Source organism: Anopheles ziemanni, chromosome 3, assembly GCF_943734765.1.
Source record: "Anopheles ziemanni chromosome 3, idAnoZiCoDA_A2_x.2, whole genome shotgun sequence".
Lineage (NCBI taxonomy): Eukaryota > Metazoa > Arthropoda > Insecta > Diptera > Culicidae > Anopheles > Anopheles ziemanni.
The window spans coordinates 51,395,925-51,410,666 of NC_080706.1; the positions used below are offsets into that span (position 1 = coordinate 51,395,925).

The 14,742-nt window shown below is 43.7% G+C and overlaps 1 protein-coding gene across 1 annotated transcript; it reads left to right on the forward strand.

Annotated features, from left to right (window-relative positions):
- The first annotated feature begins 1,611 nt into the window (after window positions 1-1,611).
- Window positions 1,612-3,671, forward strand: LOC131284957 (acyl-CoA Delta-9 desaturase). The gene is made up of 4 exons (XM_058313815.1): window positions 1,612-1,888; window positions 1,955-2,085; window positions 2,886-3,381; window positions 3,460-3,671. Exons 1-4 carry the CDS (start codon window positions 1,612-1,614, stop codon window positions 3,669-3,671), a joined length of 1,116 nt encoding a protein of 371 aa, XP_058169798.1.
- Window positions 3,672-14,742: the final 11,071 nt, after the last annotated feature.

Sequence of the window (14,742 nt, forward strand, 5' to 3'; positions counted from 1 at the left end):
CCACCCGATCAAACACCTACCCCGAAAAGGCTCACCTTGACCATTGTTTGCGTATGGGGTGCCAAGCCGATGGATGCGTGAAAATGGCGGGCGGCAAATCGATCCATATGCGTATTTTTTCTATTCGCATACTTTAAATGTTTAATGTGTATATTTTGGGTTTTTTTTTGTTTAATTATAATACGCAATCCTCCGCTCCGGACGCCCACCGTGCGATGATGCGCTCCAATGGCGGCAGCTGATATCGTTAAAATAATCGGCCGTATGGAGGTTTATTTTACATTCGATTAACCTTTCGGCCACCCGCGTGCCATTGAAAACCACACCGAAGCACTTTCGTTGCTCCTAATGGCCGAACCGGTGCGGTCTGCCATTTCCTTCCTGTGGATAAGTGCGCTTTTCGGTGCATATTAAGCCGGCGGGTTGGGTTGACCTTTGCTTCCCTCCTTGGCCCTCTTTGCCACTGCCGGGAAGGACAGTGGACTTTGGAGCAGAAGAAAGACGTTGACGAGGAATGGAAATTAAAATTGTAAAAGTGGTGTAAATATTCTGTGTCACCGCACGAACGGCTGCGTTTTTTTTTTGGTGAACGTCAAGGTGCGCGAAGAGTGAATTTCCATGTTTGAAATCAACTGTCACATAGGTGCTTCTGGACAGACCATAGCTAGTTTTTTTTTTAGCTATTTTAATAATAACTACATTACAAGAAAATTGTAAATAACTAATCAGTGGAAACGCTAGCAACAGTAGAATAGATATTTGAAAATATACTGCTACGTCAAGAAATAATCTAAATATTTTGAAAGCAACTTTGCCTTTGAAGTATGTTGAATGCAACTTTGTCCTTTATCTTCCTCCTTGGATACTGGAGTCCGTTTGATGAACAAAACACGGTTAATTTTCGGAAACCGTGTTTCAAGTTTTTAGTAGGTAAACATCTTCTAAAAGACATAAAGTGAACACTAAGTTTCTACGTTGAATCCTCCAACATGAGTCTGTGTTAAAGCCTTCCAGGAAACCAAACTTTAATTACAACCACTTCACAGTGCACACCTTGTGCTTATTGGCATGGCTTGTGGAGGTTTTTCCCCGCGATATTGAACCCATGTTTCTCCCGCCGCGAGGATGCTAAAGTGAAAGGATATACTGCGATACTGCCCAACGTTGCACAAGAAGTAACTTGCGTTAATAACATCCATGACCTTCCAGAAACCCAAGTACAGCCAGTGGCCTTGCCGTTGGTCTTCGAACCATTACATCTCACTGCGCAGTCGCAATTTAAGCCGCTTTCTGGTTGTAAACCACCGGTACCGAACGGAGTGGATCAGTTCGGCAGCGATCGCTGAGTGGACGAGGTTGTGATAAAATTTACTTTTTACAATCGTCTTTCAACGGTAACCGGTTGTGCACTAAGACCTTCCGTTTATTCCCTTGACTTGCTCCGTTCCCGACGTGAACAAAATGGGCAGACTACAAACATCGTTATGTTTAAAGAAACTTTCGTTAACCTTTTATCTATCATTTAATTTACAGCATAATAGGACGTTTTTCATGTTTTCATATAATTGCTTTTACAGCATAATAGGACGAATCAAACGCGGTGCTAGGAAAATGGCCGATCACAATGAAAATTTCGCACCAAGTGCAACACCAAAGGGGGCCGCCACCACGGAACCGATCGAACGCAAAGGGCAGCAAGGAGAGGATGGCAAAAGCACGGCCGCTACAGACAATCAAACTCCACAGTCCACCGACGGTAGCTCCTCGAGAGACAACAAGCGGGAGGCCAGCTGGCCTTCGGTCCTGTTCTACATCCACCTGAACCTGCTCGGAGTGTACGGCATTTTCGTTTTATTTTCACACACATCGGCGATAACGTTTGTCTTCAGTGAGTACGCGACCCGTGTCGGGTGACCTACAACTCCTTTTCAAATGTACGCCTTCGTCCCGACAGCCTCCTTGCTCACGCTGTGCGGTATCTTGGGCGTTACGGCCGGGGCCCACCGTCTATGGGCCCATAGGACATACCAGGCCACCCCGTTACTGCGCTTCATACTGATGATCTTCCAAACGCTTGGCGGACAGGTATGTATCTCTATGAATGCACGAACCGGTTTTGGTGGGAATGAAACGGTTGACTTGAAGGTGACCAAAGCTTCGAACGTGCTGAAAGCTTCAGTTATAGGCGAGCTTTTTTTGTAAATGTTCAAAGGTTTTTTCATCTTTTGTTTTAAAAACCACAGAAATCCATGAAATAGGTTAATTAAAAAAGTGGTCAGTTGGGTTGAAAATGTAGTAATTTTCAGAGATAAAATTTATTTGATTCCATCCAACGTACTACACTAATGTATGCTATTTGGAAATTCGTAGGCTGTAAGAACGTTATATTTCTTGTGAGATAAAGGGGCTTACAAAGGTTAATTCTGTTTTCCAACAAATGGATTCTTTGTTTGTTGAGATTTATAAATTTTGAGGAAGGTTATTTATGTTTCCAAAAAAATTATTCATTGCACGGAAACTGGCTAACACTCGTACAAATGAAGATTTTTCTTATGGTGTTGGTGCCGTTAGGTCGACAATCGTCAAATCTTTGCTTAATGTGACTAAACGATAAAACTGAAGATTCTTTACAGTGGATTCTGCGATTCCATTTGCTCGAATATCTTGAAAAAATAATAGTTTAAGGGTTCTTTGACTCATCAGTTTGATCCCCATCATCCTCAAGGTCTTTAAATACCGGTGCTATCTTTAGAAGCAAATTGGGACGTATTATTAGAGATGCACGCGTATAATAGAAATACCAGATCCTGTAAACTTTTGTGAGAAATAGTACGTTCTAACATGAATGATTTAAGTGACTATGATTTTCCAACATTCTCTTGCAGGGTTCCATTTACGACTGGGTACGCTTGCATCGGCTGCATCATACACATTTCCGCTCCGCCGATGACCCCTACTACAGCGACAAGGACTTCCTGCACGCGCAAGTCTTCGCCAACATCCGCAAGCTAAGCGCACGCCAGGAGAAGCTGCTGCAGACGGTCGACATGAGCGACCTGGAAGCCGACCGGATCGTGATGTTCCAGAAGCGCTTCTACTGGTTGCTGTACGTGGTGCTTTTCGTGCTGCTGCCGATCAACGCCCCACTCGAGTACTGGGGTGACACGGTGCAGGCGGCCATTTTCGTCGCTTTCTCCCTGCGCTACCTTATCGTGCTACACGTGTCGTGGCTGGTGAACTCGGCCCACTTCATCTGGGGTCTTGACAAGAACCACAAGCAGTCGGACTCGAACATGGTGTTCCTGGTGACCAAGAGCTACTGGCCGCAGTATCACTACCTGCTGCCGTTCGACTACCAGAGCGGCGAATTCGGCAACTACGGTGAGTTCGCAGCTATAAACGCCTCCGAGCAGGTTTGGCACCGGCACGCTAACTACTCTGATCCCACCCGCATTTCAGGATCCGGCTGTACCACCGCGTTCATCCGCATCTTCGCCGCAACCGGGCAGGCATCGAAGCTGCAAACCATGACCACGGAGGCCGTCAAGCGAGGCCTGACGATGGCGGTAGACAGTGGCAAGCCGATCGTCGACTGTCTTAAGCAGGCCGGCGCCGAAGACATGTGTAACCTGCAGCGGGAGCACTATCTTCAGAACGAAAGACTACACTAGCACGGTCCGACTACGTCCGCGTTCCATAATTTATTCTCCACTCTCACCCACTGCGCCCACGATCCACCTCCATCAGCCAGTATGGGAAGCGAAACAAGAAAAAAAACGAGCGAATAGGCGTCCGCAGGACTCACATTGTTGGTCGTATCTAGGTCAGTTAAGTTGCATTTCTACTTTTCTCTTATCCGATAGACGAGATGCTGTGCAACTGGCGGAAGATAGCCAAATTTGGGGAAATGTTATTTAAATAAACACACAAAAAACAACGTTCAACGGGATTGCTTCATCAAACAACATTTATTTGCACTCAATGTGTCGTTCTCGGTGAAAGGGAACCGATTTGCATGCTATGGTAAGTAAAAGTGGCAGAAAAAAGTTTGATAACTTGACAGGTCGCGATTATGATAACTCCTGTTACAGGTTTCGAGAAAGATCCTATAACAGGTTTCGAGAAAGATAGTTTAACTTTTGATAAATTTATCGTGCATGTCGAAACACAAATATTTTTCGCTTTAAATTTGAAATTAAAAAAATGACGCAGGGTTTTTTTCAACATAGTCCTGTGCTCTGTTGTAAAGCCAGGAGCCCTATTTATGTCCAGATTGCATTAAACCGAGTTTAAGCTGAATGCTTGTAATTGGTAAATTGAGAGATTAATTTAACGGTAAAATGTTGCATTGATAAATAAAAACTTAGCAACACTTAGCGATGAAAAACTAGATATCTAATTTTTCGGGTTCTAATATGAGGGTTTAAATTTTTAATTTGCATGAAAACTCTTTTGAGATAACTATTGAACAAAATATCTATTGTCTATGCTAATCCTGTGAAAACAGCAAAAGAAAGTAATGGTAATTTGAATACTTCAATTATGGCCTCTTCCAATTGTAAAATACTTGACGTGGATTGATATTACATTGATGCACGAATTATGAAGCCCAAAAGCGATTAACAATATATTGTCAATATATTATTATAATAATCATGGTATGAACAGTATCGTTCCTAGCCCATTATTTGCTGTTTCAGTAGCTGTTTTAATTTCTTCCTGTAAAACACGACGAGCTCCAAACCCAAAACAAGTACAGCGACTACAAAACCACCTGTTAGCAAGTAAAAATGAAGCTCAATGTGGCTTATGGTGATGGCGTGAATTTGCTTATTTCTTCCACAACTCTTCAAGCGTGGAACCATTTCGGTTCCGAGGCGTTTCGCGATTCCGCTTGATTTACAGCGAAGAATCCTAGTTGAGGAGGGAGCCTAACTTACTCAGTTGCATTTTTATAACATGCAGAAACCCAAAAACTTACGCATAGTTTATCATCTTTCTGTAGGCGTACAATGATTGCATTTCAAAGGCAAAATTTTGCATGATTGTGTCCAGTTGTAGCTCCGTGATCTGCCAAATGAAGGTGTGGATAGTATATAAAAGGAGAAATCATTTATGTCACCGTTCATGTACCTGACAAAGCAGATCTGTTGTTGATATCAAAACTTACCAGACACGATTCATTTTGCGGGCGATTATTCAGCGCCTTACGCATAATGCCCGAAGTACTGATCAATCCATAATTTGACTGCAGCACACGCCTAATTCCTTCCTCATACGAATCAGCGTACAGAGTTTTATCTTCTTCCGTCTGTAGTATCACCTTTTCTATTGGAGTATTCAAATACCTCTGCAAATGAAAATCAAAACATAATAACTATGAATATTATTATAATCAGAGGCGGATCAATCTATTTCGAGGCCCCAAGCGGTTGAGTTGATTGTGGACCAGACATTTCCATGAGCCTAAATATGTCTATACCAAAGGCCACATTTGAACTTATTTGTTACATAAGAGCTTGTAATCCATTATACATGTTTGCAGTATTGTCATACAGTTAATGTTTATGTTTACCAATAGGAATAAACTCTTGAAAAAATTAAAAGTATTCTGTTGCTTTTGTCATCTCGGATACATATTTTGTAACTAATGTTAATTGATTTACATGAGGGGTATCAGGAGAAGAATTTAAAATAATGCTATAGTTTGGAGCCGTCCTGGTATTTTCCGATCGGATTATGTTTTCAATTATTTCTATAATTCATATACAATATGATAAGATAGGTAATTAACATTTCCTTATACAGCATTTGCATGTTGTTTTATATGTACCTTTAAAAATTCATCATATTCATCTAAACAATCTAAACAAGTAAAAACAAATTCCATAACTATCCGTATCTTGCTGTTCATTACGGCCTCGAAATCTTATACTGAGTCGAGATAATAGTTTTTTATTGGAAACTGTTTTTTTTACTTTTCTCCTACAGTTTCATTATTTTCTTCTTCTTTTAATGTATTCAAATCAATTACTTTGATAATAGAGGATATTTTATATAAATTCCAAATAACTACCATTGTTCTTTTTCTATTTTCATGGTCGAAGAATACATTTGAAATCGCATTCCAATTATGTAATCTGATAAATTTGCTCTGCAATGAGAAAAACAATTTTCAATACACAATTTTGCAAGGGAATCGCAGACACCTCAAACGGAAAGATTAGACTGAAACAAGTCAAAAGAAAACACATTCTACCAAGGCTTCAAAGGTGAAAATTCACAATGATAAAGTAATGTAAATGGGGTCCGCGACAGCCGAGCGGTAGCGCCGGTTAGAAAAATCGGCCCATGAGCGCCGGGGCTCACCACCTCGACGGCGTGGGTTCGAATCCCAACCGTGACCGGACCCTCCCCTGTACGAGAGGACTGACTATCCACGTACAACAGGGAAACAAGTCTCGTAAGCCCTTAACGGGCAGGCATGACCAAGAGGTCGTTACGCCAAGAAGAAGAAGAAAGTAATGTAAAATCTAACTAGAAAAAAAAGTTTGGTCTCGCTCGCTGCCCATATACAAAAGTGAAAACTATAACTGAGTAATGTGTATATGTAAGTGAGAAGTAATATCGCTGATTTCTTATGATTTCAGCCCGGGCCCCTTAAGATTGGGCATCCCCGGTAACGCTCAGTCCGCTCATAGGAAGATCCGCCTATGATTTTAATAAAATATAGCAATTTTTGGGAATACCAATTCCACTCACAAGATAAACGGCTGGCCTAGAAATTTGATAGACCGTGAACCAAGCATGGCATGAAATGTGCCCACAGTAACGTTTAGACTTTTGTAAACACTCGGCTAGGATTTATCTATTAAACTAATCAACAAACGATACCATCAACTTCCTTCAAGCTTGAGTGCGCCTTGTGCCAGCGAATTAAAGCAAATGAATGTTGTTGTTGAATATTATTTCCTCTTGTTTTTGTTTTATATACCATCTTCACACATTTGCTTTCAAAACTGATTTGGTCCATAATGATCTTTACCTTTGCTAAACAAAAATTCATTCAGGTCCATTGATTGGTTAGAAAGTTTCTATTAGACACTACATAATGTTAGCTTTTATTTTGTTTCATAAAAAAAGAGTAATCATACAGAACAACATAATACAGTATAACATAATAACATATAAAAGTCGTATCAAGCTTGGAAAAATTTAATTTTGATTGATTTGAAATTTGATTTGTCGAAGCTCTGCTGTTTATTTCCAATATATTTCCGATATCTTTAACTTTTTGGTGCTAAAATAACAAAAACAAAGTACTACGATCGTGTTTGAGATGCTCGTGGCCGATAAAAAACATAATACTCTTGCGCTCGCTCATCGCTTGCGGTTGAAAATATAAACTAACATGCTAATGGAACAATACAAACAGTAACTATCCTTTTGAGAGGCTTTGCAGTGCTAATAAAAAACGCCCTTCGGCCAGAATTGGCGGTTTAATGGCGCGATAACATTCGATCGTTCCACAATGCCATAAAGAAGTAAAAAAAAAAACAAACGGTAGAAGGACTTACCACGGTCGGGGTCAAATATCTTGAAGCATTTCCAACGAAACCGATCCTGTATTCCTTCGTTTCCAGCAAATCGTCCAGATAGTCGAGCGCTTCCACGTCCACCGACAGCTGGGAGGTGATGCGCGACAGGTACGTGCAGTACATGATCGACGAGAAGAGCAGCGCCACTAGGGTGAGCACCATCGTTGACAGGGAGTTGGGCCGCACGAGGCTGCCCTGCTGCGCCGTTACGCCTATGAACCATATCAGGCAGTCGGCAAGCGTGAGCTTGGCAGTGCCGGTGGCTTTCTGGAGGTTAAAGGCTACCAGCAGTGACAGGCAGAACAGCATGCCGATTAAACTTATAGGCAGCAGCACCACTAGCAGTATTTTGGATGACCGTTCATCATAGCCAATGTCATGGTAGCGGATGTACAAACTAAGGCTGGGTGAAGAGAATCAGCGTATTTCAGAGGATCATGAAATACCGAGTATCCAGTTTACACTCACTGGTCGTGGAATACCGGCATTGAGTAGGAAAACTCGTGTCGTATTTTGCCCCTAAGGTTGTACGTTGACACCGGTCGAAAGAAAAAATTGGCATGGTTGAAATCCTTTGCACGTTCCTGTATATTCGTACGAAATATAGCAATCCTGAAACGGAAATTGCGTTAAACCAAACGATATATAGAATTCAATCAATCATAGCTTACCTGGCGTTGCGAAAAAGTGGTAAAGTATCGGCAATGAAAGTGCGGTTTATGAGGCGTTTCTGGCCCGAGAACACCCTGATCGGAATCCTCACCAGATGGAAAAAGTCATTCCGCAGTTCGGCCACAAGCGGTCGATCGAGTACCATCCGTCCGGTGTCATCAATCGCTGCGGAACCGTCGGATGTCCGCGTGTCCACGCCCGGCAGCGCAGGTGATAGTGGAAAATTGTGGAAGATTATATGAATGCTCACGTGCACTACTCACTATCATCGAGGGCCACTTATCGATCGAGAACGATCTCACTGGCGGAGGGATGACGTCGGGCACCGTTCGCCTGAGTGCAATCGATCGATCATGGTTTAGACTTTTGCCTGCACTGCACTGCCACTTTCTAGCCAAGGTATTTTCTTACTCCTACCAAACACGGCACACAGCCATCTGCTGCTGCGTCACACTTGACGATCCGCACGGCACGTCGAACAGCAAACACTCCGTCTACGAGAGCCAAGTGGCGCTCGGTAGAGGTCATCCAGCTCAAACAAAATGATGTCGCCGCACCCGGGCGCGAACTCAGGGTAGGACATCCCGCGCACGGCCCTTGCGCAAGTCGGTGGGGTTGTTTTGTGCTTCTCTTCATTTTTCATTGCCTACCTTTTGTGGGACACCTCCATCAATTGACGGAGAAGACACCGTACGGCAACTCCCAGGCACAATCCTGTCCCGTCGACAATGTGCCGCGTTATGATCGGCGTATCCCAACGAAAGTTTTACGACCACGCTGGCCTTAGATTCGTCCACCTCGGGCGTGCTTCACCGCCATAGCGTTTCCTTCGTTCACGTTGCGCCTCCCAGTACGCGCCAGCACGGTCATTACCCGGCCGCCGCCATATCACAAATCTACCTGATTGCGTAATCGGTCAAATACCTACCCCCTGGGAAGGTGCCGTACTCTATCTATTCATCGCCATACACTGGGCAAGGCTTTACACCCGGGGGCCTGGAGTTCACCAGGTCGAAAGTGGGCTACGTGCCCTCAGACAAATCAAAAGCGCGTAGTCTAAGTACGTCGAGAAATGTGGAAGATTTAACCGTACATTACGACCGCGGACCGCGGAGGTGTACCTATGTGACGAACTGTAAGCGTTACGTCAACCAGGCGCGCTCGGTACATCTAATGAGATGCTTACTACCGAACGGTTAGACCTGAATTGGGAACACCGTGGTGGCTGGAGGCCGCAATGGCGAAACCCGTTTAAAACTGTAAAAACAATCCTTTCGGTTTATTGTCCATAAACATACTTTTTGTTCCTCTCCCAGCCATCCCAAGGAATGGGCGAAAGTGAAACTTCACCTAATATCTTTTTAGATAGCTGCCCTCCAAATCATAATACGTATTGCCAAACAAAACGGTTCACCTAGATTGCATGTAAGATTCTTCCCTCTCTTTCTTGCTTGTTATTCATTTCGTCTACCAAACAACTCCGTCCTTTGCGCGTCCACAGCACGGAACTACGCCATTGGAAGCGCAATCAATCGATCAGTCGGCTCGATCAGTTTCCCATTACAAACGTCCACCGGCTCACCTTCATGCTAGTTAGCCGTGCGTATACCAATTCCTCTGCTTGATTTGACACGCAATAATGCTGTGTCTCAGATCGCGGCGATCTGTTGGTTTTTTGAGGGCGTGGAGTTTTACATTTTCATTTCAACCCCTTTTCCCGCCCATCCAATTAGAAACCGATTTGCGGTCCGAACCGTCGTCCACCTACCGAGTAGCTCCACCGAAACGTCGATCGTTTTCGTGCGTGTCTGCAGGCGGTAGAGCTGCTGCACGCTGTGATCACCACTGACGCCAGCCGGCCAAGACACGTTCCGATGGTGATCCACCGGAGAAGTCAGCTCGACCAGCGTGCGACCGGCCACTTCCGGGTGGATCGTTTGCATGCGTCGCACGGTCCGATCCGTGGGTAGAACTTTCGGGCCAAGGTGAACCGACCCATCGCCGAAAGGATCCATTGCCGGACGGTATGTCACGCAGTAGACGTTCGAGTCGGCTCGCAGCGGAAGGTTTCGAAGGGCGGCTTTAACGGTCGCGTCGTGCTCGGGGCTGATAAGCAACATCCAGCTGTAGGGCTCCGTAAACAGTGTCTCGAGTGGCACGAGCTGCGAATAACGAATCGATGCGAAAGAAATTCGTTCGGGAAGGTAAGCAGAAGGGAATCGACAGAAGAATCCATTCCGTCACGTGCGTCACGCCGCCAGGAAAGGTATTTCATTCCGGTGCCGCCTGGGTTCGGGCTTGAGTTTGGTTGGTACCTGTTGGAAAAACTGCCTCAACGTGCCGTCGGTACGCACCGATGGCTTCATTACGATCGGTACGATAATCGCGAGTCGATGTAGCGGAGTCAGCAGCGGCGTCGCGCGGTCTAAGTGACGCCACACGGACACCCGGTAGCCGGTTTCGTACAGCCGGGCAAACAGTTGCCTCCCGAATGCTGGACGTTGGGCTGGAATTAAGATAGCAGCGCGTGAGGGACAAAACGGAACAGCAAAACTTTCGCCAAAAAAAGCAACCGCAACAACGCCTAGCTTCATCAGTCATCGCGCCGTACCGAGGAACCCGAAGATGTCCAGCACCATCACCTCCCGGCAGCCGGCGCGTTCGATCAGCTGAGCCCAAAATGCGATCTCGCCCGGAGGAACGTGCGATTCTGCACGAACCGTCACCTGCTGCTGCCACGCTAGGGGTGTGAAAATTAGCAGCAGCCACACTGTCGCTCGGAACGGTGAAAGAACCGACCGTGCCATGCCCTGCCGGTGGTAAATGGAAAGATGGGAAAATTTAGTCAACCTAGCGCTAATGTACCTCTGCCAGCCGGGACGCCTTTGTTTCCAACTGTCCACGTCTGTTAAGCCTTAGCCGGACGCTTCATCCATCACAAGGCACGCCGGGTAGTGGAAGCCGCAAACTATTAAATGGTGATCCGTGCCACGCGGCGAACACGACATTGCCAATTATAACGATTACATGATTGATTGATAGATTATGCATGCTTCGTGTCCAGCTTTGTTTGAAAAATGGCAGACATCAGGCAATATGTTTTATTTGATTTTCGAATGTAAATCGAAGGAACACCAACATGACCAAGGTTACCAAATTTACGCAAACGATATTGTGGAAAGTGCGGTTTTTATGAAATGAAATAAAATTGAAAGATAATAAATTTAAAAGTTTTTATTATATTTTCTTCTAAATGACTTGTTCTCCCGTACAGGGTAGGGGTGTATATATGAAAAGGACGTACAATGCACAAATATATGCTTAGGCGACTATGTACTAAATTGCACGGATCTTCAATGAACACGACTTCCCTGTTCCTTGGTGGTCTTGTCGTTAGTGAGATATGTTTCGTCTTATCTGAATAATGAATGTGATCAATGTTCCAATTCAAATAATTTAGAAGTATTTTTATAATGCATTTAAATAAACGTTTGTTATATCTGCTTAGCGTTTTCATACTTTTTTCAAGCTAGTCCTGCCGCTTTATTTGACAATCACAAAACTGTTCATTTCAAACACCATGGAAAAAAAAGAAAGAAAATGAAGATCTCGAACGTTAGTGTAATGAAATCCTCTGTAATCTCCTTATAAACATATATGTTTTCTAGATGGGTGGGATAATGGGTAAGCTATACCAAAGTTAATTCAATTTTCTTAACAATGTTTGACGCTCAATTTGATTTGCGTTAATGTGTGAATGACATTGATCAAATAATTAAACTAATAGTTATGCATAATATGACAAACTAGCTCCATCCGATTGCAAAGGATACCATCAATTAACGTGAGTTAGTTTAGCTTTCGAAATAACCAAAGCTAGACCGATGCTTGTAGCACCGGACCGGGACACCATCAAAACCGGAGACATAAATAGTTATTGTAATCAGCTGCAAGGCATTAGGCGCGGGACCAGATTTGGATTGTTTTAATGCCCGGTACCCCGGATAGGTGGAGGCCTCACCCTCTCCACCTCATGGTCTGGCGGAACATTTCCATCACGGCCCCTCCTGCTAGCAGCAGCATTGGTGCCTTTCACCGACATCGGCTATCACCGCCTGCACAAAATCGTTTATCTAAACGTATCTAAGGCCGACCGTATGGGTGCCTTGATTCAATCGAATCTCATACGTAACCGGTATACGTGCGGAAAATGTGTAGCATTTCAAACCATACAACCTTGAGTTTTGGCAAAGCCAACGAGCACAACCGACCGAGCGTGGTTTGGTAGTTTGTTTTCGTGTATGAGAAACGAGTATAGGTTGGCGGATTTTTTTGCAATGCTACAACAAAGGATAAACGACTTATGTGTCACACATTTCCGTCATCTGAAATTCGAAGTAGGTGCTTCTAGCGATTGATACAATGTCTTTTTCATTACGAATTTATCTTACGTTACCAAGCAAACGTTTTTTCTTTCTTTTCCTCTCGTTCGTTTGCCTGTCAGCACCACAAACCAGGTGTTATTCGGACTTGCATTCTAGCAATCCAAGGATAGTAACTATTTTGAGAAATGTGCGTTAGAAACATAAACTAGTTTAATATATCATATAAATCTGAAAATGGTTTGCAATTTTTTATCAAAGAAATAACCATTAAAGTAAGAGCTTAACAAAGGAATACACGTGGTAGTAAATAATAAATTCTTTAAATATGAAAATAGCATGCATTGCAATAAGTTAAACCATAACTACTTTTCAAACTGTGCATGATATAGACAGGTATATGAAGTAAAAACTATTTTTCCAATTTTATGACTAATGAACTTGTTCTTGTTCTACGGAAATTCCGCTCATTACGCCTCTCGTAACATCGTTGGATTGGATGGCAATGAATCCAAACTAGTTGTGCAATCAGGATGAAAACATCAACATATTTTTCTAGACGACTAATGGAATTTATGGCTTATGTTGCAGGTTGATTCATGTATATCTTTTGCATGAAAAATCTACCAAACGCATAAACTTTTCCAAGCGTGATTGATGTTCGGTTTTAATCCGAATGACAGTTTTTTAGAATAATATCAACTTAAAGATAAGGTAAGTGTAACGATCAGAGTGTAATGAAATAACGTTACACTCAATGCTTTGCTATGTTGTCAAGTTGGGAGATTTGGAAACTAAAATTATTGGAGTCATTGCTCAAACCTACAAACAAAACAATTTACCATCACAACAAGTAAAGGAACCCGCCCCATTCAAGGGAATTTCACAATTACTACATACGATAGTTGCAATACCATAACCGTTGAAGTTAGTTCTTTAATTGAGTAAAGAAACGTGAATTGGACTGCATCAAACTGACATCCGTTAATTACCGGAAGTAATATTTTTCCGTTAGACAGCACGTGCAATGGCTTTTCTCGACCTTGAAAAAATCAAGCGAAACAACGTAAACAACAGATGAAAACGAAAACCCAAACAATTTTACGATGTACAGCAAGTTCCTACACATGAACTGTTTACTGACAAGCCTCATGGCACTGCAGGATGGATTTAATGTCATAACTTTTCGCAATCCATCATAAAGGCAACAGCGTCAATCTCTTCGCCACCCAAGAAATCGTCCTCATATGCAGTTCCAAGATTTATTAGTAACAATTAAACCCAACCGCAGACCGGTTTTTCGTTTTACGGTATTACCTCGTGTAACGTTAACAGGTAATGATAAACCTTTTTTCTGTTTTTTCGTTTTGATGCCCCGTCACGACCACCCTCATCTCATGTTACCCGCGTCACTTAAGGTTTTTTCCCATCCTTCCTAGTATTTGCCGGATGCAAAGGAGTGGAACTTACTAGCGCGTTTAGTACGCTCATCTTCCAAGGAGTAGATCATCTCGTTCCCACCAGCGAACCGATCTGTTTCTCTCCCTCTCTTTCCTTCCGCACATCCGCAGACGCTCTCTTTCTAAGCCCACCGAAAGACATCTAAGTCTCTCCGGCAGCAAGCGACGAACGTCGAACGAATCCCTGCGTGGATGAGGGTACTTCATTGTGTTTTTTCGGTGAGGCCCCCTCTGGTGGCCGCGTGTGTGTGGTTCACCATACAGCCAACCGAACGGCGCGGTCCGCGGGAATGGCGGGTGGGGCACCGGGGGCGGCTTCGGTAAAAAGAGATATAAAGCCATCGGGACACGGGGCGCTGGTCCTCTGTCTGCCTTCGAACGACGCGGCAAGCGGACACTAAACCAGTAACGACGGGAACGAAGTTTCAAAGTTGGGGTTTCGGTTTTTCGGTGAACGAGCGTGTTTGTGCAGTGCAAGCGAACCCCTTTTGCAAGAGCACAGGGCCTAAGGGTGGGTACCGATCTTCTGGGTGACGGTCACTTACGTGGTCCTTGGGATTGGGGGATTTTCCTTTTTTTTCATTTTTCACTTCATCTGAAAATTGTGCAAGTGCGCCCGGGAGTGAGTTT